This window comes from Stenella coeruleoalba (assembly GCF_951394435.1).
Source record: "Stenella coeruleoalba genome assembly, chromosome: 9".
Taxonomy (NCBI): Eukaryota; Metazoa; Chordata; class Mammalia; order Artiodactyla; family Delphinidae; genus Stenella; species Stenella coeruleoalba.
In genome coordinates, this window is record NC_137155.1 from 9,196,606 (window position 1) to 9,221,635 (window position 25,030).

The window sequence follows — 25,030 nt, forward strand, 5'->3', positions numbered from 1 at the left end:
GCGGGATCTTAGATCCCCGACCAGAGACGGAACCGGTGCCCCCTGCAGTGGAAGCATGGAGACCTAACCACTGGACCACCAGGGAAGTCCAAGGAACCCACTCTTCAATGCACTCTGGTTGCTTCCTTCCATCCCCTGGCTCATCCCCACTGTCTGCTGGTGCCCTCTGGGATCACCTTCCAAATCAACTCTTTGCACTGGAATCCCTGCCTCAGCGTCTGCTTCGGGGGATAGACATCTCGGAGAGAGGACAGAGCCTATCTGGGAGACAGAGCTGGATTCCCAGCATCTGCCTGCCATGGTGTATGGGGGCGGGGCCCGGGAGGTGCCGGATGGAGGTCACTGCACACGGCAGCCCCTGGGCCGTTGGCTCTCCTCTCCACCGTGGCTGACTGGGGGCTTAGGGGTCCGCCGGCACCTGCCCTGGCATCCCCCCTTGGCGTCTGGTTCCCCCGCTCTTGGCTTCTGTCTTCCCCTGTATGTGTTGGGTGGCTCCCTCCGAGTCAGGCCAGGGTCTATGAAGCAAACACAAGACCAGGGAGACAGCAGTTTCCTTCCGGCAGCTGCCTGTGGCAGGTGGCCACATGAGAGATAGCCCCCCCCCCCGGGCTGACCTTATCTGCTCAGCCTTGGCATGGGGGCCAAGGTCTGACCCATTCTGGTGATAGGGAGAGAGCCCAAGGGAGGCCTCAGAGCTCCCTATCTGGAAGGAGCAGAAGGTGAATGAAGTGTAACCTGGGCCCAGGGAGGGCGGGGCTGCTTGCCTGGGGCTCCCAGCGACACTCAGCTCCTCCATGGTTGGTGGGGACAGACCCGGGCACGGGACATAAGGGACGGGCCGGGGGCGGAGGAGCAAGGCTGTGTGTACCCTTCACACCTGGGGTCTCTGTGCACTGTCAGACCCCAGTGAGCTGGTGTTTGCCCCTCCACCCAGAGGAGACTACTGTCACTGTGTCACTCCACCCCTAACTGCCCCCTCTGTTATCGGGTTGTTAATATTAATTAACAACAGTTGCTAAGGATGACAGTGCAAGGGTGTGTCCCAGCCAGAGCTGGCCTGGACCCAAGAGGGTGCTGGGGAGACTGGGGGGTCTGAGGCTGGGGCTTGGGGGCGCAAAGAGAGGTTCAGAGGGCCGGTGCCCGGGCCCAGCCACGTCTTGCACTTGTCTCTGGGCCTGGGACCTCCTGCAGCAGAGGCCGCTTGGGGAGCTCACGGGAAGTCTCTGGCTCACTCAGTCCTCTGGCCTTAGTCACTTTGGGAAGTGGATGAAGGGGACACCCCGGGAGGCTCAACTGAGAGGGTGCAGCCAAAGGTTGGAGGGAGAAGTGAGGTGGATCATTAACCAGCTGGGAGCCCTGGGAGGTGCAGCGCTCAGCCCCATTGGTCCCCAACTCAATCGGGTGACACTGTCCCGGGTGGGGAAGCTGCCTCGTAGGCCGTCCCCAGTTTTAGTATATGTACGGCCGCAGTGAGCTCTGTGTGTTGCCAGGAGCCAGCCCTTGGCTGTCCCCAAGTCCTGGCCTCACTTACCCTCTGACCCCTTCCCAGTGCCAGGATGGTGGAGGTCGGCCTGAAGGGCTGGCTGCTCTGGGCTCTGCTCCTGAAGTCGGTGAGTCCCAGGCCCTATGTCCACCCCGGGCAGGGGGCTGCTTGGCAACAGTGAGAGAGGGCCTGGGGTCTGGGGAGGGGGCAGTTTCTAAACAGATGAGGGATCCCAGGCTCCCCAGAGGAGGGGTGCAGGTCGAGGGCCCTGAGCTGCTCAAGTCTTCAGGTCGTGGGGTTAGATGGACACAAGCGTTGAGCAGGGGGTAGCTGGACTGGGTGTGACTGAGTGCCTCCCATTCCTGGTCCTCTGTGGGTGTCCTGGCCTAAGACGGTTGGTGGAAGGTTAAAGGAGGAGCCAGTCCCGGGGTGCTGATGGCATGGGTTCAGGGGGAGAATCACCTAATGAGGATTTAGCATCTAGGTTTGGGAGGAGGTCTTGCCTCGCAAGTTTCTTGCTCATTTGCACGCCTGGGAAGGTGGGTGAAGGCTCTCAGCCCCCAGCAGGTAAGGGCAGGGGAAGCTCTGCTCAGAATCTCCAAGAGGGGCCCTGGCTGCAGCTTGGGCACGGTGGCAGCCGCCAGCAATGGCAATGGTGCCCCAGGTGCACAGGGCCTGCATCCACACGGCCCCTTGGAGCAGCCCTCCGCCTGTCCAGGGGTCATCGTTTCTCAGCAGGACCACACAGTGGCTTCCAGGGGTCCCCTGGGTGACCCCGTTCTCACTACTGTCCCCTTACCCTCCGGAGTGACCTTGCTAAGGCAGATGTGCCAGGTCACCTCTCTCTCCAGTGACCCTGTCGCTCAGGGTGGAGGCCTGGCTGTTCCCATCCGTTCACCACCCTCAGACCCCACTGGGAGCCCCACGTGCTGCTTCGGTGCCCCACCTCCTCCAGCACTCCCCCAGGATCCCTGGCGTCCTGGACCTGCCTGGCGTCCACCCCTCACCCGCCCTGCTCTGCTTCCTTCTCCATGCCTGTCCTGGCTGCCCGCTGCCCCATCAGCTACCCGGAGGTGCTGGCCGGCGCTGGGGCTCGGGGTGATGCTGCCCTGTTCCACAGGCCCAGAGCGAGCTGTACACGCCCATACACCGGCCCGGATACTGCGCCTTCTACGACGAGTGCGGGAAGAACCCGGAGCTGTCTGGAAGCCTGGCTTCACTGACCAACGTGTCCTGCCTGGACAATACGCCTGCTCGCCACGTCACGGGTGACCACCTGACCCTCCTGCAGAGCATCTGTCCCCGCCTCTACACCGGCCCCAACACCACCTACGCCTGCTGCTCCCCGAAACAGCTGGTGGCCCTGGACGTGAGCCTGAGGGTCACCAAGGCCCTCCTCACCCGCTGCCCTGCCTGCTCTGACAACTTCGTGAGCCTGCATTGTCACAACACCTGCAGCTCCAACCAGAGCCTCTTCATCAACGTGACCCGAGTGGCCGGGCAGGGGGGCAGCCAGCCCCGGGCGGTGGTGGCCTATGAGGCCTACTACCAGCGCAGCTTCGCCGAGCGGACCTACGACTCCTGCAGCCGGGTGCGCATCCCTGCGGCCGCCACGTTGGTGGTGGGCTCCATGTGCGGTGTCTACGGCTCTGCCCTCTGCAATGCCCAGCGCTGGCTCAATTTCCAGGGGGACACGGGGAACGGCCTGGCACCCCTGGACATCACCTTTCACCTGTGGGAGCCTAGCCAGGCCGAGGGCAGCGTGATGCAACCTCTGAACGGTGAGGTCGTGCCCTGCAACCGGTCCCTGGGCTACGGCGCGTCGGCCTGCTCCTGCCAGGACTGCACTGCTTCCTGCCCCGTCATCGCCCGGCCCCCAGCCCTGGACCCCACCTTCTACCTGGGCCGCATGGTAGGGAGCCTGGCCCTCATCCTCATCCTCGGCTCTCTCTTCGTCTCGCTCACCGCCTTCCTCCTGTGGTCCCGCCTGGCCAAGCAGGGCCAACGCAAGACGCGCAGCCCCGAGGCGAGCATCGGCCTCGCCCACCGGCTCAGCCTCTCCACCCACACCGTCCTCAGCCAGTGCTTCCAGTGCTGGGGCACGTGGGTGGCCTCGTGGCCAGTGACCATCCTGGTGGTGTCCACTGTTGTGGTGGTGCCCATGGCAGGGGGCCTGGCTTTTCTAGAACTGACCACAGACCCCGTGGAGCTGTGGTCAGCCCCCAGCAGCCAAGCCCGAAGTGAGAAGGCATTCCACGACAAGCATTTTGGCCCCTTCTTCCGAACCAACCAGGTGATCTTGACGGCACCTGGCCGGCCCCGCTACAGGTATGACTCCCTGCTGCTGGGGCCCAAGAACTTCAGTGGGATCCTGTCCTCTGACCTGCTGCTGGAGGTGCTGGAGCTGCAGGAGAGGCTGCGGCGCCTGCAGGTGTGGTCGCCAGAGGAGCAGCGAAACGTCTCCCTGCAGGACACCTGCTACGCCCCCCTCAACCCGCACAACGCCAGTCTCTCCGACTGCAGCGTCAACAGCCTCCTGCAGTATTTCCAGAACAACCGCACGCGCTTGCTGCTCACGGCCAACCAGACGCTGTCGGGGCAGACCTCCCAGGTGGACTGGAAGGACCACTTTCTCTACTGCGCCAAGTGAGTGCTCGCGGGCGTGGCTGCCGGGGTCGGCGTGGGCCCCCTGGAGCCCAGGCCAGGTACACAGCCCAAACTGAGGGGCCCCGTGTGGCTCTGGGTCTCGGTCGCAGGGGCGGCGACGTGCCATTTCTCTCCGTGCTCCCTCTCGGACCCGCACGCCCTAAGCGGGGTGCGTGCTCACTGTAGCTGGTTTGCACCCGACCATCAGAGCCTCCACGCGGTCTTTCTGCAGCACTCCTGACATAGGGCCCATCCTTGCATGTTCTTGGTCTAAGGGTCGCAGAGCAATCCGAGGGCCCTGCTCATGGGTGTGCTTCGTTATTTTCCTTTCTGCTTTTGTGCTGGGCCTGGATGCACGCCAGCAGGGCCATGGGTAGCCCGTGAGGTGCCCCGGGCCAGGGCAGGGGCCGGGGCTGGTTTTAGGTCCTGCTCGCCTGGGCCGGGTACCCTTGTGCAGGCTGCAGCTACACCCCTTCACGCTGTTTGGGGTTTTGTCCCCGGCTGTGTCCACTTTGCCGTGGTGCAAACAGGAGGCCAGTGAAGGCGCTGGGCCTTGGGACCAAGAGCGAAGGTCTGAGAGCTACCAAGCCTGGAGGGGAGCAGGTGGGTGGGCAGGCAGCCGCTGAGGCTCTCTGGGGTTGGAATGGGCAGAGGTCCTCAAAAGCCTGGTCTCAGGGTCCCTTCACGCTCTGACAAAAGACCGAGGACTCCAGAGAGCTTGGGTTTGGATAGAGGTTATATCTACTGACATTTACCACGTGAGAAAGTAGAACGGAGAAATGATGAAATATTTCTTAATTCTTTAAAAAATAATAATAGGCCCATTACATGCTGCCACAAAGAACATATTTTTATGAAAAATAATGGTACTTTCTGTACCAAAAATATCTGGAGTGATAAGAGTAGCATTGTTCTGCATCTTTGCAAATCTCGTTAGGGTCTTGCTTAGCAGAAGATGCTGGATGGATCCTGGCATCTGGTTCTGCGTTTGGCCTGTTGGTTGAAGCTCAGCGAGAATGCTTGCCCACACACTCGTGTAGCCAGAGGAGGGAGGAGTGTTGTAATAGCCTTTCCAGAGAATTGTGGATTTGCTCTGATACGTCACCAAAGCTCAGCAAGTGATCTTTGTTTTTCTTTTTTGCGTTGGGTCTTAGTTGCAGCATGTGAGCTTCTCTCTAGTTGAGGCGCGTGGGCTTAGTTGTCCCTTGGCACATGGGATCTTAGTTCTCTGATCAGGGATCAAGCCCGCGTCCCCTGCATTGGAAGGAGGATTCTTAACCACTGGACCACCAGGGAAGTCCCCAAGTGATCTTTTCTTAAATGTTAGCGGCAATATGGAAACCAGAGCCATGTCCGTGAACTGTCTGTACTCCACAGACTCGAGATCGAAAAAGGGTAAAAATTGCAAACAGCATCTTAGTGTTATTATGGAAATAGTTTTGACCTTGCAGACCCCTGAAAGGGTCTCCAGGGCTCCCGAGGCCCCCATGCCACCCTGAGAACCTCTGGATTGGACAGGGGAGCCAGGGCTCCCACCCTTCAGGTGAGCCAAGTTTGGGCTGCTTCCCAGAGTCTGTGCTTCAGCCCCAGGGCTGGCCCTCAGAACAGGCAGGTCAGGGAGGACGCTCTGACCCCAGGTTTCCAGTCCTCGAGTTGGCTTTACTTTGGTTTTGGATGCTCACAACAATTCTTGGGTGGCCCGATTATCCCCATTTCAGAGACATGGAAACTGAGGCTCAGAGGGGTATGGTGAGCTGCTCAAGGTCACACAGCAACCAGCACTCCCAGCCAGCTGGTGACTGACGGACGCACTTGCTCACAATGAGCGCTTCGTCCACGCACGTGTGATGTGTTCGCAGAAAGGGCTCAGTGGAGGGCATGGAGACCTGCCCAAGGTTGCAGGGCTGGTATGCTGTCCAAGGAAGGAAGGAGTTCCCACCTCTGGGCCTGGAGGCTTCTGGGCTGGTGGGAGGAGGAGGCTAAGGGCAGCGTGAGGCCTGCGAGGCTCTGTTGGTGGTTAAGACCCGGGGGGCTTGTGTGCCAGACTCCGGCCCCCACCCCAGGGGAGCGTGTGTGACGCTCACCCACCCGCCGCATCTGGGAGGACATGATGGCGGAGCCGGGAGGGTGAGGCTGGGATGAGGGGAGAGAGAGCTTGAGGCCCCGCTCAGGGAGCTCCAGTTCACTCTGGATTGGGCCCAGAAATGTTCTGACCACAGGGACAGGCAATGGCGCTGCGGGTCCGGGGTGGGGCACCCGGGCCACGGAGATGGGAGTGGGATCAGGAAAGGTGCGTTCCTCTCCCTCCAGCGCCCCCCTCACCTACAAAGATGGCACGGCCCTGGCCCTGAGCTGCATGGCTGACTACGGGGCGCCCATCTTCCCTTTCCTCGCCGTGGGGGGCTACAAAGGTAAGCTGGGTGGCCCCCGGGAGGACAGTTAGGGGACATACGGGGCAGGAGTCAAGGGCAGAAGGATGGGAGTGGCAAAGGGCTTCCTGCTGCCTGGGGCTGGCTGCAGACCCGCCCATCCTCTGTCCTTCCTCTGCCACCCCGTTCATTTTCTCCCAGCCCTGCCCAGGTTCTCTGGTTCTGTGCCTGGGCCCATAGACTTTGCCTTTGGCTGAGAGAGGGAAGCGGGGTGTAGGCATTCGACAATGACTTGGATGAGGAGGGGAGGGGGAGGGGAAACAGCGGTGCGGCTGGGGTTGGGGAGGAAAGCAGAGGTGCGCTTGGAGGGTAGCTGAGCATTTCTCCTTCCAGGGAAGGACTATTCTGAGGCGGAGGCCCTGATCATGACCTTCCCCCTCAACAATTACCCTCCTGGGGACCCCCGCCTGGCCCAGGCTAAGCTCTGGGAGGGGGCCTTCTTGGAGGAGATGCGAGCCTTCCAGCGTCGGACGGCTGGTGTGTTCCAGGTCACATTCATGGCGGAGGTAGGGTCCCCTGGCTTTGGGGAGGACAGTTCAAGTGGCTCTGGGTGGGGTCCTGTGTCCCCATCATGTCCTCGCCCCTCCTGAGTGACCTTTAGCTAGCGTCTGCCTGCCCAGGAGGATGGGGTGATGCGGCAGCTGTTCTCGCAGCCTTGCCGGGGCTCACGGTGGCTCACGCACACAGTGCCCGCTGGCCGAGCCCTTGGGTCAGTGGGGCTGGTCGGGTGTGCGTCCACAGCGCTCCCTGGAGGATGAGATCAACAGCACAACAGCCGAGGACCTGCCCATCTTCGCTGTCAGCTACCTCGTCATCTTCTTGTACATCTCCCTGGCCCTGGGCAGCTACTCCAGCTGGCGCCGAGTACTGGTGAGAAGCGAGGGGAGCAGCGAGGGTGGGGATGGCCCATCGGGGTGCTTAGAACCTTTCCAACCTGCTTTCCAGAGCACTTCAAAACAGCAGAGTGGACACACCCAGAGTGGCTCCCCCAAAGGGTGGAGCTTCTTGAGGTGTTCTGTTTCAAAAGTTTTCATTCTGCTCCCTGACAATACCCCACCCCCAACTTGTGCAAATGCAAAGCTAATATTTCCATTGTCTTACAATGCATGCTTGAGGAAGAAGTGGCGGGCTCACAGGGCCTGCCCTTGGGAGGATGGCTCTGCGGAGCGGCCAAAACACAGAAGCATGGAGCAAGCCTGCCCTCTGCCCTCCTCTAACTCGGGTTGGGGGCACATCGGGCAGCCCCGCAGCCAGGAGGCTGAGCCTGATCCCATTGCAGGTGGACTCCAAGGCCACGCTGGGCCTGGGCGGGGTGGCTGTGGTGCTGGGAGCAGTCATGGCTTCCATGGGCTTCTTATCCTACCTGGGTGTCCCCTCCTCACTGGTGATCCTGCAAGTGGTACCATTCCTGGTGCTCGCCGTGGGGGCCGACAACATCTTCATCTTCGTTCTCGAGTACCAGGTAAGGGGGCAGGAGTTCTGCATAGCCCCAGCTGCCCCTACATGCCCAGGTGCAGCCCTGCATGGGTTTGCTGGGCTTCTTACGGCCTCTTCCTAAGCGCTGATGTCCATGTGTACAATTCCTGTAGAAAACAGTGCTTTGCGTTTATTTATCTTTCACATAAATGTATTCATACCATTTGTGTCTCCTGAACTTGCTCTCTGTCAGCCCCACATACTGTCTGGTAAGAGTGTCACACAGCACATACGTTATTGAGCCCAAGCTCATACTGCTCGCTGCATGACAAGCCAATAAATCGAGAGATGAGATGTTGAGGCAAGGAATAGTGACTTTATTCGGAAAGCCAGCAGACTGAGAAGGTGGTGGACTAGTGTCCCAAAGAACCATCTTACCCGAGTTAGAATTTAGGCTTCTTTTATACTAAAAGGGGAGGGGGTGTGGCTTGTTGTGACAAACTTTTTGGTGCCAGGAATCCTTTGTTCTTGCAGCTGTCCATGTAGGTCTGGTCACAATGTTCCTATAAACCTCCAACAAGACACATGTTAGACTCTGCTCTGCAACTTTTTTTTATCTCTGTGTGAATGGAAAAGTGTTCTACCTTTAAAGGTCAGAGCCTTGAGAATGGGCCATCATGTATATTTCAGGCCATAGGCAACATTCTTGAACGAAAGATTCAGAGCCAGCATGACTAAGCACAGGCAACAGAGCACAAAGGTTAGAGATCCAATATGGAGTCAGGTTTGTTCTTCTCTGTCCCACACACAGCCACCTCTGTCTTTGTGCTACTAGGTAGCATTCCATGGAAGGACAAGTCAGGGTCCGTTTAGCCTCTCCTGTTAGTGAACATTCAGGGTTCCACGATGGGTCAGAGCAAGGATGATCCCTAGACGTGCCACGCATTTCTCTGGGCCAGACCCTGAGAAGTGGAAGATGTGGCCGAGCACAGTGTTGGCAGGGTCTGCTCGCACTGGGGAGGGTGGGGCCATTTCCTCAGGCCTGGCTGGGTCTCCAGGCGATGGCCGTGCCTGGGGGAGCGGGTGGCACGCGCCAGCTCCCTGCTGGCCTGCAAGGGACAGAGCCCTTGGCTGGATCTTGACCGTGTCCCTGCCATCCCCACACAGAGACTGCCACGGAGGCCTGGGGAGGGACGGGAGGCCCACATCGGCCGAGCCCTGGGCAGAGTGGCCCCCAGCATGCTGCTCTGCAGCCTCTCCGAGGCCATCTGCTTCTTCCTAGGTGAGCCGGGGCAGCCCCTCCCCACCAGGTACGGGGAGTTCTTGGAGGCTGGCAGCCTCCTTTCCCTTTGTACCGTCTGAGCGGGTGCTGGGCCCTGAGATTCAACCCTGGTCCCCTCCCCCACCAGGAGCTCTGACCCCCATGCCAGCTGTGCGGACCTTTGCCCTGACCTCCGGCTTTGCGTTGCTTCTCGACTTCCTGCTGCAGATGTCAGCCTTCGTGGCCCTGCTCTCCCTTGACAGCAGAAGGCAGGAGGTAGGGGAGGTGGAGAGAGCCAGGGACCCCCATCTTGGCTGGGGCTGGGGTGGCTTTACTGTGTAGAAGTAAAGCCTCAGAGTGTGGCGTTGAGCGCGGCAACAGAGTGCTGGACTGTTTGGGCCACGTAGTCCCCAACGTCCCAAAGCAACCTCGTTTTGGTAATTTGGGGGAATATGATCAAACCTTCTAAAGTACACGAGGTCATGACATAAAATATAAATGAGAGACTGACAGGGACGGAGTTCCTGTTTCCGTGATGGTGCAAAATTCAAAGGAGTTTTATCAAGGTAGAAAATAGAGATAAAGGCAATGCACAGTGGCATGTCCCCACTGGGTGGTGCTGGCACGGGCCACCTGTGGAAGGTGGCTCTCCCACCCCATGGGAGGGAGGTGGTCCCTGGGGTCTGTTTTGGGGCCACCTTGAGTGCCTGCCTCCTTCCAGGCCTCCCGGCTGGACGTCTGCTGCTGCAAGAGCGCCCGGGAGCTGCCCCCGCCTAGCCAGGACGAGGGGCTACTGCTCCGATGCTTCCGCAAGTTCTACGTCCCGTTCCTGCTGCACCGGTTCACCCGTGTGGTCGTGGTGAGTGGGGACAGAGGGGAAGCTGGGGGGGCCTCGCACCACCCGGGGACAGGGGTCTGCTCAGCCTGGACCCTCGCCTCGCCCGTCATCTTTGGAGGGGTGTCGAGCTTGCCCAGGTCCAGGAGCTGAAGCAAGAGGGAGGCTGAGATTCAAGCCTGCCCAACTCCAGAATGTTCCCCACGAGACCCCGCCCACACCCAGCCTGGGGAGCTGCTGGGCAGGAGGCCTTCACACAGCGCTTCCCCCCGCAGCTGCTGCTCTTCCTGGCCATGTTTGGAGCAAGTCTCTATTTCATGTGCTACGTCAAAGTGGGGCTGGACCAGGAGCTGGCCCTGCCCAAGGTGAGCGGGCCCTGGGGCCACCCATGGGTGCCCTCCCTCCCCTGCCCTCGGCCCCCAGGGACGTGGGGAGGGTCAGCAGCACACAACTGGTGGGGCGGCATGGAGCAGGGGCGTGGTAGGAGTGTGGGACCGCTCATCACGTGGAGCTGGGAAGAGAAGCCACGTCATGGATGGAAAGCGCAGGAGCTCAGCGCCAGCCCCAGGCCCCGAGAGAGAGATGACCAGGCACCCGAGGGGCTGGCCATGGGAGCCGATCGAGATGATTGTCAGGGCAGGCTCGCTGAGCACCTGCCTTCTGCTGGGCACGCAACATCCTCAGACCTGGGCTCCGCAGCAGCCCATGAGGGTCGGGGGCTTCTTCCTAGGTGAGCCGGGGCAGCCCCTCCCCACCAGGTACTAGGAGTTCTTGGAGGCTGGCAGCAGAGTGGAAGGAAAGACCTCTGTGGCTTGAGGGTCCTGGGCAGAGGAGAGATCAAGGGGCATCTGAGCATGAGTGGGATTTGCAGAGGAAGGCAGCAAGGGTGATGGCACGGACCCGTGGGAGGCTGGGGCTCACCCAGGTGCATTTCCTGGGTGTGGGAGTGACTGGGTGTGGGGAGGAGTGGCGGTAGAGCCCGAGAGCGGGAGGCCGGGGCTCGGGGGTGGGGAAGGGTGCTGACTGCCAGGCTGGGACCAGCAAGCACACATGGAGAGGCTCATCTGGACGTGCAACCAGAGGTGGTGTGGGCTGGTGGCTGGGGGAAAGCAAGTCTGCGTGCCTGCGCTCCAGGGGAGGCAGAGCGTCATGAGGGCTCGGACACCCAGGGCCACCCTGGGCAGGGTGATGGGAGTCCAGTTGCTGGCAGGAGCCCTGGGATGAGTAGTCTGGGTAGCCATCTGCAGGTGGTGCTGGCCTTGGAAGCAAGATGAGGTGGGAGGAGAGCTGACAGCCAGGACGGCACCTTCGAGCCACCATAGGGAGGAAGAGGAGGCAGCAAAGCCAGCAAGGGTGCAGAATGACCCTGCCACCCGTGGTGGCCCTGGGGGCTGCTCACAGGGCCGAAGAGAAGAGGGTCCCCAGTGCCCCCAGGACGGGCATCAGGGACCTGGTGGGCAGAGCCAATGAGCGAGAAGGAAGGTGGTGATGGGCTGCAAGACCCAGCTGAGGTTTTGTTTATGCCCTTTGTTTATTTTTCTTTGGGGGAGATTTGTTTGTTTTTTATGAGGTTATAAAACTTATTTCTCTCCGTTTTTTTCTTCTGGTAAAATATACGTAACATGAAATTTGCCATTTTAACCATTTTAAAGTGGCGTTAAGTACGTTCACATTGTTATGCAACACTCACCACCATCCATCTCCACGGCCCTTTCAGCCTGCAAAACTGAACCTCTGTCCCTATTAAACACTGACTCCCCATCCCCTCCCCCCAGCCGCTGGCACCCACCATCCTACCCTCTGTCTCTGAAGTTGACTAATCTAGGCACCTCATGTAAGTGGAATCATACGCTATTTGTCCTTTTGTGATGGGCTTCGTTCACTTAGCATAATGTCCTCAAGGTTCAGCTATGTTGTAACACGTGTTAGAATTTCCTTCCTTTTTAAGGCTGGAGAATATTCATATGTATACGAATGCATATACCTCACAGTTTCCTTAAGCATTTTTCTGTTGATGGATATGGGTTGCTTCCACGTTTTAGCTATTGTGAAATAATGCTGCTATGAACACGGGTTTACAAGTATCCCTTTGAGACCCTGCTGTCAATTATTTTGGGTGTATACCCAGAAATGGAATTGCTAAATCGTATGGCAATTCTAGTTTTTAATTTTCTGAGGAAGCTCCATACCGTTTGCCGTAGCAGCAGCTGTACCATTTTACATTCCTACCAACAACGCACAGGGTTCCAATTTCTCCACATCCTCACCGACACTTGTTTTCTGGGTTTTTTGGTTTGTTTGTTTGTTTCTTTTTTGATAATAGCCATCCTAATGGGTGTGAGGTGGTATCTCACTGTGGCTTTGATTCGCATTTCCCTAACAATTAGTGATGTTAAGCATGGACTTACTGTCCATTTGTGTAGCTCCTTTGGAGAAATGTCTAGTTTTGAATTGGATTGGATTTTGTTGTTGAGTTCTAAGAGTTCTCTAGGTATCCTGGATAATCAATCCCTTATCAGATATGTGATTTGTGAATATTTCCTTCATTTCTGTTGGTTGCTTTTTTACTCTATTGGTAGTGTACTTTGAGGCACCAAAGGTTTTAATTTTCATAAAGTCTAATTTGTCTATTTTTCTGTCCGTTAACTGTGCCTTTAGTGTCATATTCAAGAATAAATCTTTGCCAGGAGTTCCCTAATGGTCTAGTGGTTAGGACTCTGGGCTTTTGCTGCCAGGGCCCGGGTTCAGTCCCTGGCTGGGGAACTGAGATCCCGCAAGCCTTGTGGCATGGCCAAAAACAACAACAACAACAACAACAAACCAATAAATCATTGCCAAATCCAATGTACTGAAGTTTTCCCCCTGTTTTATTCCGAGTTTTGTAGTTTTACCTCGTAAATTTAGATCCATTTTGGGTTGATTTATATATATATTTATGTATATTTTTGAAGGTCCAACTTCATTCTTTTGCATGTAGATATCCAGTTTCCCCAGCACCATTTGTTGGTGGGAATGGTCTTGGCTCCCTTGTCAAAAATCATTTGACCATATATGTGAGGGTTTAATTCTAGGCTTTCTGTTCTATTCCATTGGTCTATGTGTCTGTCTTTGTGCCAGTACCACACTGTTTTTTTTGTTTTTTTTGTTTTTTTGCGGTACACGGGCCTCTCACTGTTGTGGCCTCTCCCGCTGTGGAGCACAGGCTCTGGACGCGCAGGCTCAGCGGCCATGGCTCACGGGCCCAGCCGCTCCGCGGCACGTGGGATCTTCCCGGACCGCGGCACGAACCCGTGTCTGCTGCATCGGCAGGCAGACTCTCAACCACTGTGCCACCAGGGAAGCCCCAAAATTTCACTTTTTTTTTTTTTTTTTTTGCAGTCACACTGTTTTGATTATTGTATCTTTGTGGTAAATTTTGAAATCAGGAAATATGAGTCATTCAACTTTGTTCTTCTTTGCCAAGATTATTTAATATTTGGGGTCCCTTGAGATTCCAGTATGAATTTTAGGATGGAGTTTTGTATTTATGCCAAAAAATCATTGGGATTTTGAGAGGGATTTCATTGAATCTATAGGTTGCTTTGGGTACTATTGACATCTTAACAATATTAAATATTCCAGCTCATGAATATTGGATGTCTTTCAATTTCTGTCTTCTTTAATTTCTTTCAGCAATGTTTTTTAGTTTTCAGTGTATAAGTCTTTCACCTCCTCGGTGAAGTTAATTCCTAAGTATTTTATGGTGCTATAGTAAATGGAATTGTTTTCTTAGTTTCCTTTTTGGATTACTCATTGCTCACGTATAGAAATACAACTGATTTTTGTGTGTTAATTTTGTAACCTACAATTCTGCTGAATTTATTAGTTCTAACGGGTTTTATCTGGTGGATCTTTAAAGTTTTATATATGTATATAAGATCATGTATTTTATGAACAGAGATAATTTTACTTGCTTTCCAGTTTAGATGCCTTTAATTTCTTTTCCTTGCCTAACTGCTCTGACTACAACTTCCAGTATTATGTTGAATAGAAGTGGTGAAAGCAGGCATCCTTATCTTGTTCTCAATCTTAGAGGAAATTCTTTCAGTTTTTCACCACTGGGTATGATATTAGCTGTGGGATTTTCATATCTATGGCTTTTATCATGTTGAGGAACTCTGCTGTACTCCTGCTTTTCTGAGTTTTTTTTTTCATAAAAGGATGTGGAATTCTTTTTTTTTTTGTCCACGCTGCATGGCTTGCAGGATATTAGTTCCTCAACCAGGGGTCGAACCCGGGCCACAGCAGTGAAAGGGCTGAGTCCTAACCACTGGACTGCCAGGGAATTCCTAGGATGTGGGATTTTGTGAAAAGTTTTTCTGCATCAGTTGAGATGATCATGTGATTTTCTCTTCATTCTATTAATGTGGTGTATTACATTGACTGATTTTCATGTGTTGAACCACTCTTGAATTCTGAGATAAATCCCATTTGGTCACAGTGTATAACCCTTTTAAAATATTGTTGAACTCAATTTGCTAGTATTTTGTTGAGGATTTTTTTTCATCAATATTCATAAGGGATATTTGTCTGTAGTCTTTCTTTTCATGTAGTGTCTTTGTCCGGCTTTGGTATTAGGGCAATGCTGGCCTTATAGAATGAGCTAAAGGTGTTTCCTCCTCTTCAATTATTTGGAAGAGTTTGAGGAGTATTGGTGTTAATTCTTCTTAAAATGTTTGGTAGAATTCACCAGTGAAGTCATCAGGTACAGGGCTTTTCTATGTTGAGTTGATTTTTGAAAATGGATTCAAACTCCTTACTAGTTATGGGTCTATTCAGATTTTCTATTTCTTCTTTTCACAGTGTTGGTAGGCTCTGTGTTTCTCGGAATTTGTCCATTTCATCTAGGTTATCCAATTTGTTTGCATACAATTGGTCATAGTACTTACTTACAATTCCTTTTATTTCTGTAGAATCAGTAGTTGTGTCCCCACTTTCAATTCAGATTTAGTAATTTGAGTCTTTTCTTTTTTTCTTAGTCGACGTAAGTAAATCTTTGTTGCTTTTGTTAAACTTTTTGAAGAACCAATTCTTGGTTTCATTGATTGTCTATATTGTTTTCCTGTTCTCTATTTTATTTATCTCTGCTCCAATCTTTATTATTTCTTTTGTCTTGGCAGCTTTGTGTTTAGTCATTTTTTTTTTCTGTTTCTATAAGTTGTATAGTTAGGATGATGACTTGAGATCTTTCTTCTTTTTTACTGTGAGCATTTATAGCTATAAATTTCCTCCTTAGCACTACTTTCACTGCATCCCATAAGTGTTGGCATGTTATGTTTTCATTTTCATTCATCTGTAAATTTCTAATTTCCTTTCTGATTTGTTCTTTGACCCACTGGTTGTTTAAGAGTGTGATGTATAATTTCTACAAGTTTGTGAATTTTTCAGTTTTTCTTCTGTTATTGATTTCTAACTTCATGTAGTCGTGGTCTGAGAATATACATAATATGATAACTATCTTTTTAAATGTTGAGATCTAATATGTGGCCAAACACATGGTTTATCCTGGAGAATGTTCCATGTGTATTTGAGAGGAATATGTATTTTGTTGTTGTTGGGGAGAGTTTCTGCATATGTCTGTTAGATTTAGTTGGTTTATTGTGTTGTTCGAGCCCTCTATTTCCTTAATTGTCTTCTGTCTGTGTGTCCTACCATTATTGACACTGGAGTATTGAACTCTCCTACTATTATTGTAGAACTTTCTATTTCTCCCTTCATTTCTATCAAGTTTTGCTTCATAGATTTTGATGGTCATTCATTAGGTGTATAACTGTTTATACACACTTACTCTTGCTTTGTTGAATCTTTTATTAATATATAATGTTCTTCTTTGTCTTTCGTACCCTTTTTATTTAAAGTCTATTTTACGTGGTAGTAGGATAGCCACCTCTCCTTTGGCTACTATTTGCATGGAATATCTTTTTTCTATACTTTCACTTTCAACCTGTGGGCAACTTTGGATATCAAGTGAGTCTCTTATAGACATCATGGAGTCGGATCATGTTTTCCTTATCCATTCTGTTAACCTCTGACTTCTTTCTGGAGAGAGTCGTCTATTTACATGTAAAGTAAGTACTGATAAGGAAAGACTTACTTATGTCATTGAGCTATTTGTTTTCTATACACCTTATAGCTTTTTTGTCTCTCATTTCCTGCATTACTATCTTCTTTTTGTTTAGTTGATAGTGAAATGCTTAAATTCCTTTCCCATTTCCTTTTGTGTATATTCCATGGCTATTTTCTTTGTGGTTACCAGGGAGATTACATTAAATATCCTAAAATTTGTTGAATGTATCCTAGTTTAACATGAATTACATAGAAAAAATCTGTTCCTATACAGTTCCTTTCCATTTCCTTTTAGTCATTGCTATCACAAAATTACATCTTTATGTACTGTGTATCCAAAAATGCAGACTAATCATTTTTTATATATTAGTCTCTTAAGTTATGTAGAAATAAAAAAATGGAGTTACAAACCAAAGTTACAATAAAACTAGCTTTTATAATTTTCGATGTATTTACCTTTACCAGTGATCCTCATTTCTTTATATGGCTTTGAGTTATACCCTAGCATCCTTTCATTTCAACTTGAAAGACTCCTTTTAGTGCTTCTTGCAGGACAGGTCTTGTGGCAACAAACTCCTTCTGCACTTGTTTATCTGGTAATGTCTTAATCTTCCCCTCATTTCTGAAGTACGGTTTTGCCAGAAGTAGGATTCTTGGTTGACAGTTTTTTCCCCTTAAGTACTTTGAGTATACAAACCCACCACCTTCTGGCCTTCAAGTTTTCTAATAAGAACTGTGCTTATAATCTTATTTGGGATCCTTTGTATATGATAAGCTTCTTCTCTTTTGTTGCTTTCAAAATTCACTTTTTGTCTTTATCTTTCAACAGCTGAATTGTAATGTGCCTTGGTGTGGGTCTCTTTGAGTTTATCCTACTTGGAGTTTGTTAAGCTTCTTGGATGTTTATATTCATATCTTTCATCAGATTTATGAAATTTTGGCTGTTATTTCTTCAAATAATCTTTCTTCCTCTTTCTTTCTCTCTCTTCTCTTTCTGGGATTCCCATGATGCGTATGTTGGTCTGCTTGATGATGTCCCACAGGTTCATTTTTCTTTATTCTTTTTTCTTTCTCTTCTTCACTTGGTAATTTCAATTGTCCTATCTTCATGTTTGGTAATTCTTCTTCTGACTGCTCAAATATGCTTTTGAATCCCTATAGTGAATTGTTTATTTAATTATTGTACTTTTCAGCCCCAGAATTTCTTTTTGGTTCTCTTTTATGTTTTCTCTTTATTGATCATTCCATTTTGTTCATACATCGTTTTCTTGACTTTGTCCATATGTTATTTTAGCTCTTTGAGCATCTCTAAGATCGTTGTTTTAAAGTCTCTGTCTAATAAATCCATTGTCTGGTCTTTCTTAGGGATGGTGTCTGTTGATTAATTTTTGTTCCTAGGTATGGGCCATATCTCTCTGAGTCTTTGTATGTTTTATGATTTTCGTTGTTATTGTTGTTGAAAAATGGACATTTGAGAGTCCACAGTAACTCTAGAGATCAGATTCTCTTCCTTCCCCAGGGTTTGCTTATTTATTTATTTATTTTTATAAATTTATTTATTTGTTTTTATTTTTGGCTGTGTTGGGTCTTTGTTGCTGTGCGTGGGCTTTCTCTAGTTGCAGTGAGCGGGGGCTACTCTTCATTGCGGTGCGCGGGCTTCTTACTGTCATGGCTTCTCTTGTTGCAGAACACGGGCTCTAGGTGCATGGGCTTCAGTAGTTGTGGCACGCGGGCTCTAGAGTGCAGGCTCAGTAGTTGTGGCACATGGGCTTAGTTGCTCTGCGGCATGTGGGATCCTCCTGGGCCAGGGTCAAAGCCATATCCCCTGCATTGGCAGGCGGATTCTCCACCACTGCGCCATCAGGGAAGCCCTATTTATTTATTTTTAAAAACTTAATTGTTACTGATGTCTCTGTCATGGAGATCAGCCTGAGATGTAAAGTTAAAGTCTTTCCAGATCTTTTCTGAGCCTTCACCTTTCCCTGGGCATGAGCAGTGACTGTTTAAATTCCCCTGTATTTGTGGTTGATTTTGAGTGTCATGTTTCTTGAACGTCTGGCTCTCAAAAGGAGAAAAAGGGAGATATGAAGGGGAAAAACAATAAATCAAGCACTTGCTCTCTAAATATCTTGGAAGTAACTTCAGCTTGAGGTGAAGGTTTTAATGGTGCCTGACTCTGTGTCTGCTCTACGGATATCAGAAGCAGCAATGACTAATCAGAACACATATCCTTGATATTTAAGAGATGGGCCTTATAGCCTACCCTGGATCCTGCAAGCTGTGTGCAAACTGTTCCCGGAATGTGTGCATGGCTGCCTGCTTCAGGCTGGGAGGATAAAGGATGAGTAGCCAGTACCATGCTAAGAACCATCCAAGCCTTTCTCTGGAAGCTTCAAGCCCTCAATCAACCCCAGAATTCCAGAATAGTTACATCAGACAGATTCTGCCAGTGCAGTTGGAGTCTAGGTGGGGAGGTGGAATCCTGGTTCTTCCTATTCCAACATCATCCCTGATGTCACTTTGAGGTTTTACGTTATAGGAGAAGGGAACAGGCCATGCAGATGCCTGGCACATGGCCTTGAGGGTGTGCACATGGGTGTTTACATGTGCGTGTCTGTGCAGTCTGTGGTCACTTGTTAGACCTGTGGCTGTACCAAACCGGAGATGATAAGAAGGGATAAAATTATGTGTATATGTTTGTGTGTGTGTCAGAGTGTGTTCATGCAGGCTGGCATGTGATGCTCTGTGCATGTACCTCCATGAGTGTGTTCTGTGCATGTACCTGTAATTATACCTGGATGTGTGTGCCTTGGAGTGTGTACCTCCATGGACACACCTCTGACCATGTACATCTGTAATGGAACCGTATGTGTGACTCTGTGAGCACGTATGTCTGTACCCCTGTGAGCATGCACCTCTGTGTGTGTACCTCTTGAGCATTTGCTGGAGTGAGGCTCTTGGGGTGTGTCTGGCCCTGGCCTCACTGACTGTCCTCTGTTCCAGGACTCGTACCTGCTTGACTATTTCCTCTTTCTGAACCGCTACTTTGAGGTGGGGGTCCCAGTCTACTTTGTAACCACTGGGGGCTACAACTTCTCCAGTGAGGCAGGTTTGAATGCCATCTGCTCCAGCGCAGGCTGCAACAACTTCTCCTTAACCCAGAAGATCCAGTACGCCGCCGAGTTCCCTGATGAGTGAGTGCCCCAGCCCACCCCTGTCTGTCCCCCTACCCTGCTCTGCTGCCCACCTGCTGCCATGTGCCTGGGGAGGCCCAGAGTGAAGGTTGGACCGTAGGAAGGACCCGCCGCAGCCTGCCTGTGTGGTCCTGTCCCCTGAGCTCCTCTCCCCAACCCTCAGGTCTTACCTGGCCATCCCTGCCTCCTCCTGGGTGGACGACTTCATTGACTGGCTGTCCTCACCTTCCTGCTGCCGCCTTTATGTCTTTGGCCCCAATAAAGATGAGTTCTGCCCCTCGACTGTCAGTGAGTATGGGGCCTCTGGGGGCTCAGGGCCCACTACATCTTGGGGAAACTGAGGCTAGAAAACGGAGAGGACCGGTGGAGGATCTCTTAGCCCCTCCCACTCTTCGGCAGGGTCAGTCGGGGCGGGGGGGTCGTCCCGTCTTGGTGCACAGGTGTGGGGGACTGCACCCGTATGTGTGGACGCCCAGCTGGCCCACCAGGCAATCACCCCCTCATGCCCCTGCTGAGTTGTGCCCACACCCGCTGGGCAGGCTGCTGCTCACATGCCGAGGGAGCCGAGTGAGAGCTGGGGTCGGCACGTGGCCCTACCCCGGAGCAGCTGCGCTTGTAGGCGGGGCGGGGAGGCCCCGTGGTGGCTGCTTCTCTGTCCCAAACTTCTCTTCCTCACTTGCTCATAGGTACCAGCTGTTTCCATAACTGAGAGGGGAACTCCTCCCATAGTTAGAGACAAATGCAAATCTCTCCAGAAGTACCCATGCCTGTTGCGGCAGTGGCAGTGCGTGGGGATCATGATGGGAAAGGACCACAAGGTGGGCAGTGGGGGCGCTGACTGGCCTTGTGGGTGCCGCCACCTGGAGCCTCTGCTCTCTCTGCAGACTCCCTGGCCTGCTTGAAGAACTGCATGAGACACACAGCAGGGTCTGTCCGGCCATCAGTGGAGCAGTTCCACAAGTATCTTCCCTGGTTCCTGAAAGATGAGCCCAACATCAAATGTCCCAAAGGGTAGGCTGGGGTGGCGGGTCCACCAGGGAGGACAGCTGTGTGGGCGCCCAAGGCAGGGGCACAGAGGGGCAGGAGGCAGTGTGGGTTCTCTGGGAGTGGCCATAGGCCAGGCACACGGAGGGGGCCCGATCCTTGGCTAACCTGCTCTGGTCTTCTCCCTGCAGCGGCCTGGCAGCGTACAGCACCTCCGTGAATTTGGGCCCAGATGGGCAGGTCTTAGGTAAGCACGGCCTCGACTGGAGGGGAAGACCAGAGTCAGCTGCTCCAGGGGCCCCACGAGTCCCAGGGAACAGCTCCATCTCGAACCTTCTCTCCTTCCTCCTTTATGGGGGACTTCTAACTGCCCTGGCCCTATCTTCAGAGGTCACGTTGCCCAGCTCCGCAGCCTCAGACTTTACCCCATTTCTGCCCTGCTTCCTTCTCCCCACCCCCAAATCCAAGGTCAGTGTGACGTTCATGGACTTTTCAGTGGCTGATGCCACACCCGGGAGCCACCCACATCCTCTTCTCTCAGGCACAAGTCACACCCAGATGTGGGCAGTGGGCAGCTGGTTAAATGAATGACTATTGACTTACCCAGTGGGTGCCCTGATGCACAGCTCTGTTAAGTCAGCTGTTTCCATTTTTCTGACTCCCTTTCTGGTCCTTTCCTATAGGAATATGTACATTGGAAAAGTAATTAAATGAATTTTAAAAATCCAATGCATGTTTTGAAACCATACAGAGCAGCGTTTGGGTTCATCTGGGAGATCCCTTCTTTTTTTTTTCTTTTCTTAATTTAATTTTATTTTTGGCTGCGTTGGGTCTTCGTTGCTGCGCACGGGCTTTCTCTAGTTGTGGTGAGAGGGGGGTACTCTTCCTTGCGGTGCTTGGGCTTCTCGTTGCAGTGGCTTCTTTTGTTGTGGAGCACAGGCTCTAGGCACGTGGGCTTCAGTAGCTGTGGTGCATGGACTCAGTAGTTGTGGCTCATAGGCTCTAGAGTGCAGGCTCAGTAGTTGTGGCACACGGGCTTAGCTGCTCTGCGGCATGTGGGAATTTCCTGGACCAGGGCTATAACCCGTGTCCTCTGCATTGGCAGACGGATTCTTAACCACTGCGCCACCAGGAAGTCCTGGGAGATCTCTGCAAGCTCTGTTCTTCAGAGGCAGGGCTGGGACTTGAGTCTTGCACGGCAGTAGGATCAGCTGCAGAGTTTGCAGGACTGGGGCCAAACCAACATGCTGGGCCCTTTGCTCAAAATGTATTAAGAATTCCCAAATGGTGGCGGCAGAGCCCTGAACCCAGCCGGGCGCTATCCCTTGGGGGTTCTGAGGGCACCTGGCACAGGCTCTGACCTTTGCAGCCTCGCGGTTCATGGCCTACCACAAGCCGCTGAAGAACTCTCAGGATTACACGGAGGCTCTGCGGGCAGCTCGGGCGCTGGCAGCCAACATCACCGCCGACCTGCGGAAGGTGCCGGGCACCGACCCAGACTTCGAGGTCTTCCCTTACACGTGAGTCCCTGGGCACTGGGATGCAGGGAGGTGGGCCCGGGTGCGGGTGCTGGGCTGGTGAGGGCGGCTGCTGGGTGGGGATGGGCTGCAGCAGGGAGGCTCGGGCTGCACCTGGGCCCGGGCCCCCCGACACCCTCCCCTAGCTGCATGCTCATCCTGAAGTGGGCGTGGGAAGCCATGGAGCGGTGACTGTGCCCTGCGACCCGCAGGATCACCAACGTGTTCTATGAGCAGTACCTGACCGTGGTCCCTGAGGGGCTCTTCATGCTCACCGTCTGCCTGCTGCCCACCTTCGCTGTCTGCTGCTTCCTGCTGGGCATGGACATCTGCTCCGGCCTCCTCAACCTGTTCTCCATCATCATGATCCTGGTGGACACTGTGGGCTTCATGACCCTGTGGGATATCAGCTACAATGCTGTGTCCCTCATCAACCTGGTCACGGTAACCTGCTGGCCGAAGGGGCGGGGCTCCAGGGCAGGAGGGGTGCTGGCCTCATAGGACGACCCCAGCTCTTTCTAGAGTCTAGGTGCTGCCCGCTGGTCTGGGTGGAGACCCCTGCCCCCGCCCTTTTGTGGCTGAAGCCCCCTCTCTCCCCACAGGCGGTGGGCATCTCTGTGGAGTTCGTGTCCCATATCACCCGCTCCTTTGCCATCAGCACCAAGCCCACGCGGCTTGAGAGGGCCAAGGAGGCCACCATCTCCATGGGCAGCGCGGTGAGTGGATGGGCTGCCTCACCTAGCCCTCGGCCGGCTGCCCCGTGCCCAGCCTGACGCCCACCTGTGACCCCCAGGTGTTCGCAGGAGTGGCCATGACCAACCTGCCCGGCATCCTCGTCCTGGGCCTGGCCAAGGCGCAGCTCATCCAGATCTTCTTCTTCCGCCTCAACCTCCTCATCACTGTGCTGGGCCTGCTGCATGGCCTGGTCTTCCTGCCGGTCATCCTCAGCTACCTGGGTGAGCGCCTGGGCTCCTCTGACACTGCCAGGCCCCTCCCTCATGACTCCAGGCCACAGGCAAAATGCCACGAACACACACAGCCCTGCTTACTCGGGACAGTCACTGCCCAGATTGTGAGCACACAGTTCCTCCTGGCTTGGAAAAACTGGGGTCTTTCACTTAACATGTGAAAACATCTTTTTTTTTTTTTGTCAGATGTGTGTTTCAAACACTTTCAGTGGCCGTATGGTCTGTGCTGTGTGCCGTTGAACTTTTGATCGTGACTTTCAGCAGGAAATATATTTTCACACTGAGAGGTGATGTGTACAGGCACGGACACGGACAGGCAGAGTAGAACAAGCATTTCACAAAATGACACTGCCGGAGAAGCCTTGGATATTTTCTGTTCTAGTCTATCATTGATTTTTTAAAAAATGCTGGTGTTATCTGCGAAATTGATTTCATGACTCACTCATGGGTGACTCCTTGCAGTCGAAAAACATATCCTCTCCTATGGATCAGCCACAATCCATTTAACCAGCTCCCAGCTGCTGGACATTAGACTATTTCTGACTTCCCATGTTATTGCCAATGCCGCGATGACCATCCTTGTGGCTGAATCTTTGACCTCATCCTCCAATATTTCCTGGAGAAAGTCCAGTCTGTGAATGTTGATTATTCATGCCAATGGTTAACGCCCTCCAGCACGTTTTATCATTTAAACTCCTATCAGCAACACGTGCATTTCTGTTTCCTCATTGTTGAGCACAGTCATTTACACACCCCGTCCCCCAAAAGAGATTTTTTTTTGGTCGCGCTGGGCAGCTTGCGGGACCTTCGTTCCCGAACAGGGATTGAACCCGTGCTCTCGGCAGTGAAAGCACGGAGTCCTGACCGCTGGACCACCAGGGAATTCCACCGCCCCACACCCACAGAGATTTAAACTGGGCCCGCAGGACAAAGCGTCCCCCCTGTTACGGTGGGCAAGCTGAGAGCAGTTCAATGCTGCACCATTCCCTGACACCCGGAATAATAACAATGGTAATTTTAGAGAAAACATTTACAGAAGGGTGTGTTTGTGCTCTAATATATGTGCACTAATCGTCTTATCACCTCTGGAGGTAGGTGATGTTTTCATCCCCATTTCACCGATGAGGAAACTGAGACTCCCACCCCAGTCACAGAGCTGGTCACACGCAGTGTATCTGGAGGCCACACAGCTCCAGCACCCCTACCTAAGGCACCAGCATCTTGTAGAAACTTCCTGACCCCCTTTGGAAGAGGAGAGTGTATTGGGGATGGTGGGTGGCGAGGAGGACAGCCCCAGGGGTCACCCAGGTGGGGAGCTACAGGTCCCACAGGTCGTGGCCACCCCTTGGAGATTCCGAGTGGCCGGGAGTGAGGAAGGAGCTCGCAGGTCCTGCCCCCTCAGAGTGGCCTGGGATCTTGACAGAGAGGCGAGTGGCAGGCGCAGAGACCCCCGGGCCCCTCCCTGACCTGAGTCTGACAACAGAGTGAGGAACGGCTTCTCTCGGCAAGGAGCGCTTGCACAGGGTGTCCATGAAGAGAGGAGGGGGTGGCAGTCACAGGCCATGGGTGTCTGGGGGCTTCCCCTGCAAGATCCCCGGATGGCAGGGGTCTGCACTGGAAGGCAGGTGGGCCAGGGGCTGGGTGCAGATGGCGGCTGAAACGGCTACTGGCACTTAGGTGTAGGGTGGAGCGAGGGCTGGGGCGAGGGGCAGTGGTGGAGGTGGAGGGCTTCGGGCTTAGCTCTCGCTCTCGGGAACTTCCTTTTTAGGCCACAGCAAACGCCTGCGCCCCGCATCCAGCACACGCTTCCCTGACCGTGGTCCTCTGTACCTATCCCTCTGCAGGGCCTGATGTCAACCCAGCTCTGGTGCAGCTGCAGAAGCAGGAGGAGGAGGTGACTGCAGCCAAGGCGGCCTCCTGGTCAAAGCGCCCTGCCCCGACGGGCACGGCCAACAGTGTCCATGTCAACTACGGCTTTGAATGTCCTGACAAGAGCGAGGGTGGCCTGGGTAGCTCTCCGCCTCACAATAGGCAGAAGCTCTGATGGAGCCGGAGCCCCTGTCCAAGCTCATCGGCCCTGACCTGAGGGGCCATGAGGGCTCCTCTGTGGGGGTCCCTTGACCCCCTCAGGGCCTGGGAGAGGCTGTCCCCACAGGAGTGCCCGTGACAGGTCACCCTCTGGCCATGAGGTC

The 25,030-nt window shown here is 53.1% G+C and overlaps 1 protein-coding gene across 1 annotated transcript; it reads left to right on the top strand.

The window, feature by feature from the left end:
* Positions 1–1,556: 1,556 nt before the first annotated feature.
* On the top strand, positions 1,557–25,030 carry NPC1L1 (NPC1 like intracellular cholesterol transporter 1; the record flags this gene model as incomplete). Its single annotated transcript, XM_079931672.1, has 19 exons — positions 1,557–1,610; positions 2,604–4,129; positions 6,440–6,540; positions 6,892–7,064; positions 7,300–7,428; positions 7,838–8,020; positions 9,142–9,256; positions 9,384–9,511; positions 9,957–10,094; positions 10,346–10,435; positions 19,179–19,369; positions 19,533–19,657; positions 20,254–20,380; positions 20,545–20,600; positions 21,723–21,873; positions 22,083–22,314; positions 22,473–22,586; positions 22,664–22,826; positions 24,683–25,030. The coding sequence occupies 19 exons, from the start codon at positions 1,557–1,559 to the stop codon at positions 24,880–24,882; spliced, it is 3,996 nt and encodes a 1,331-aa protein (XP_079787798.1). The 3' UTR covers positions 24,883–25,030.